Source organism: Halyomorpha halys, unplaced genomic scaffold (assembly GCF_000696795.3).
Source record: "Halyomorpha halys isolate HHAL.00 unplaced genomic scaffold, Hhal_1.1 Scaffold148.1, whole genome shotgun sequence".
NCBI classification, from domain to species: domain Eukaryota; kingdom Metazoa; phylum Arthropoda; class Insecta; order Hemiptera; family Pentatomidae; genus Halyomorpha; species Halyomorpha halys.
In genome coordinates, this window is record NW_027112919.1 from 1,101,020 (window position 1) to 1,104,443 (window position 3,424).

The following is a 3,424-nucleotide window of genomic DNA, read 5'->3' on the forward strand; positions in this document are numbered from 1 at the left end:
TGCGACACTACTAAAGCAAATCAGCAATATGAGTGTTATACCAGGGCATTCAAAAAGTCCTGTCGTTTTTCATTTGTTCGTTGTTTATTTTGATTCTAGAGTGTTTGCTAATTAATTCCATTCAATACAACTTTCATACATGTAAACACAAATGTTTATACTTTATGAATAGGAGGCTAAGGAGGATTAATTTAATGCAGTCACCATCCAACTGTCTAGTTAAAATGATTCCAGTTGAAACTCATTTGCTCTATGAGTTTAAACTTGGCTCAAAAGCTGCCGAAACTGCTAGAAAAATATGCTCCGTGTTTGGGGAAGATGTGCTGTCTGAGCGGAAGGCACAATTTTGGTTTTCAAAATTTCGTGGAGGCGACGAGACACTAGAAGACGAGGCACGCTCAGGTCGACCAACTGTAGTTGATAAGGAGGACGTTCGAAGAGTAGTAGAGTTGGATCCGCGTCAAAGTTGTTCAGAGATAGCCTCTCAACTTAATATCTCAGCCACCACTGCCTGGAATTACCTTAAAGAACTGGGAAAAGTGAAAAAACTGGATAAATGGATTCCTCATAAGCTTTCAGATGCCAATATGCTTGTTCGCTTGACAACTGCATCTTCGTTAACTTCCCGCTTGAAAGTCGAACCCTTTTTGAATCGAATCATCACCTGTGATGAGAAATGGGTGTTGTACAACAACTTCAGACGATCATATCAGTGGTTGTCGGCAGATGAGAAACCTAAACAATTTCCAAAACCAGATCTCCATCCAAAGAAAGTTTTGCTCATTGTTTTCTGGACAGCCAAAGGTATAGTGCATTTTGAGATTCTGAATCAAGGGCAAACCATCACTGCAGAAGTATACTGCAATATACTGGACCATTGCCAATCCAAGCTTAAGACTTTTGATCCCTGCTTAGTCAACAGAAGAAGACCTTTGCTTCTTCAAGACAACGCTCGACCACACACCACCAAATTGACCAGGGAAAAATTGACAGAAATAGGCTGGGAAGTTTTGCCTCACCCACCATATTCCCCTGACCTGTCACCCACTGATTATCACCTATTCAGAGATCTCGACAACAATCTGAGACAAAAATGTTTTCAAGACCGTGACAACCTAATTCACGAACTGACCACTTATTTTTGCAGTAAAAATCAACAGTTTTTTAAGGAAGGAATTTGGGCTTTACCATCTCGTTGGGAGAAGGTTACCGACTGTAACGGTGGATATTTTGATGAATAAAGGTGATTATTTGAAAATATTTATTTATTTATAATTTCCCCCAAAAAAACGACAGGACTTTTTGAATGACCTGGTATTTTTATTTTTTTAAAGATTTATTTATTCAAACTTGCAAATAAACTAATTAATTACTTCACGATGTGATACATACATGGCAGTAATCTATCAAGGATTAAGATTGTTAAAAATAGGCCATAATTTCTAAATGATGGAGTTCTCAAGTCTATTACATTTTCATCAACTCTCTCTATCTGTATGAGAGCTGTCTTTTTTTTTTGTGTGTGTGTACATCCTTCAAACATACAGTATTAAACATGCATATAATACAATAAACTACATTTGACAATGATATAAATAGATGAAATATTAATTAGAAATGAAATGATGAAATAAAACAGAGACTTTATAAATACTATAATTTGTATAATTAATATATATATAAACAGCAAATATGTTACTTTAACAATTTTCATATTATTTTTTTTTTGTAAACATGACTGCACAATTATCATTTATATAAGTTAATATTATTTGTTTAGATGAAAATCCTGGACCTTGGATTATTTCTGGAAGAATTGTGGTCAGCATTATGCTCCAACCGTCAGAATCATCCATCGAAAAATTACATTTTCTGACTCAATGAGATCAGTAAGTCATTCATGGACTATAATCCTGTACTGAAGTTCGTCACTTATATTATTTATACTTATTTCCGAAACTTTAGGTTAGAACATAGTCTTATGATCTACTCTCAATAAGCGCTGTCTGCTACATGGGCATGTTATTGCGATTTATTTTATAACTGGTAAGGTTCAGTTGTTGAATAGATGAGATTGCTTTTATAGATTAATAACTATTAAATCCCCTGGTAGCTAACAAGACCTTTACAATATCCTATTATAATTTATTCATTCATTTTTTTTTACTCTTGTAAATCCATTTTACTTTTACCGAGTTTAATAAGTTTAAATTGTTAAAGACTGTTATTACAATAATAGCTGCTAGTATAGAGCAGACTCTAATTTCGGAAGCCTCCGAGGCAATTTCATTTTTATCTGTTATCCCGTTCGTGAACAGGATCGTTACCGGCCGATTAATGAAATATGCAATGGAAGATATAATTCTGACCACACTATCTCCATCTAGCAGGGGCCACTAACTTACACGATACAGTCCGCAATCTAATACAAAAATTACAGATCAACTAAACGGAAAGCGGTTGGTTAGATATGACCAGGTTGGTTTCATTATGTACACGTCATCCTGTGATTTTAACTATTCGATTTTGGGATTTTTAGGGGGTGATTATCAAAATAAAAATTAGGAAAATTAGAAACTATTTTCAACTATAAAAAGATTTGTGAAACCGAAATAACATTTTAAAACTAACACCATTAACATAACATACCAACACCTTTGACTTAAAATACTAACACCGCTAAGTTTTGAAGTTAAAAGTCAAAGAAGTTAGGATTTTATCAATATAATTGCATTCGAAACATAAAATTATTTTTATTAATATTTAAGTTTAATACCAATTGTTTTAGCAGGGTTCTGTTTATCTATCTATATTATTTTTCTTCAAACATCTCATTATAAATTGTGAACTTTTGGGAGAATAACTTAGAATAATTATTATTTATTATTACATCTTCTACCTTATCGATGTTTGGCACACAGTTCAGAACAACGTATTTTTCTACTTAAGTGCAGGTCAAATTCCCTTTTTCCTAAATCTATCAACAATTCTCTTAAACATATTTCTATGTCTGGCCTACTTCATTCTAAACTTTCGTCATATTCCACCAAATTCAAAAAGTCTCTACTTTATTTAAAGATCCGCAAAACCATTCAACAAATTCATTTTCTCCAACACATCTCCTCTATCTCACATATTTTACGAACCAACATTGGTGAGACCCATTTTGGAGGTCTTTCCACATTAATTATCACAATTTTCAACTCAACCCGCATACACAAAAACTCAATAATAAGTTCAATAACCTTTATCAAGAATCACTAACCAACAAAATTTACCCCAAAGGTCAAGAAAATTGGATCCTTAATATCTCATCTACTGATATTCCCTCCAATGTACTCAATATTCTTAGCCTAGGTCCTAATTTCTCCATACCCAAATCTACATAAAAAATTATTCCAGAATTACTCACTGAATAAGTATT

At 33.4% G+C, this 3,424-nt stretch overlaps 1 protein-coding gene across 1 annotated transcript; it reads left to right on the forward strand.

Annotated features, from left to right (window-relative positions):
• The first annotated feature begins 224 nt into the window (after positions 1–224).
• LOC136796552 (histone-lysine N-methyltransferase SETMAR-like) lies at positions 225–1,884 on the forward strand. The gene is made up of 2 exons (XM_067050589.1): positions 225–1,146; positions 1,781–1,884. Exons 1-2 carry the CDS (start codon positions 225–227, stop codon positions 1,882–1,884), a joined length of 1,026 nt encoding a protein of 341 aa, XP_066906690.1.
• The last annotated feature ends 1,540 nt before the right edge of the window (positions 1,885–3,424 follow it).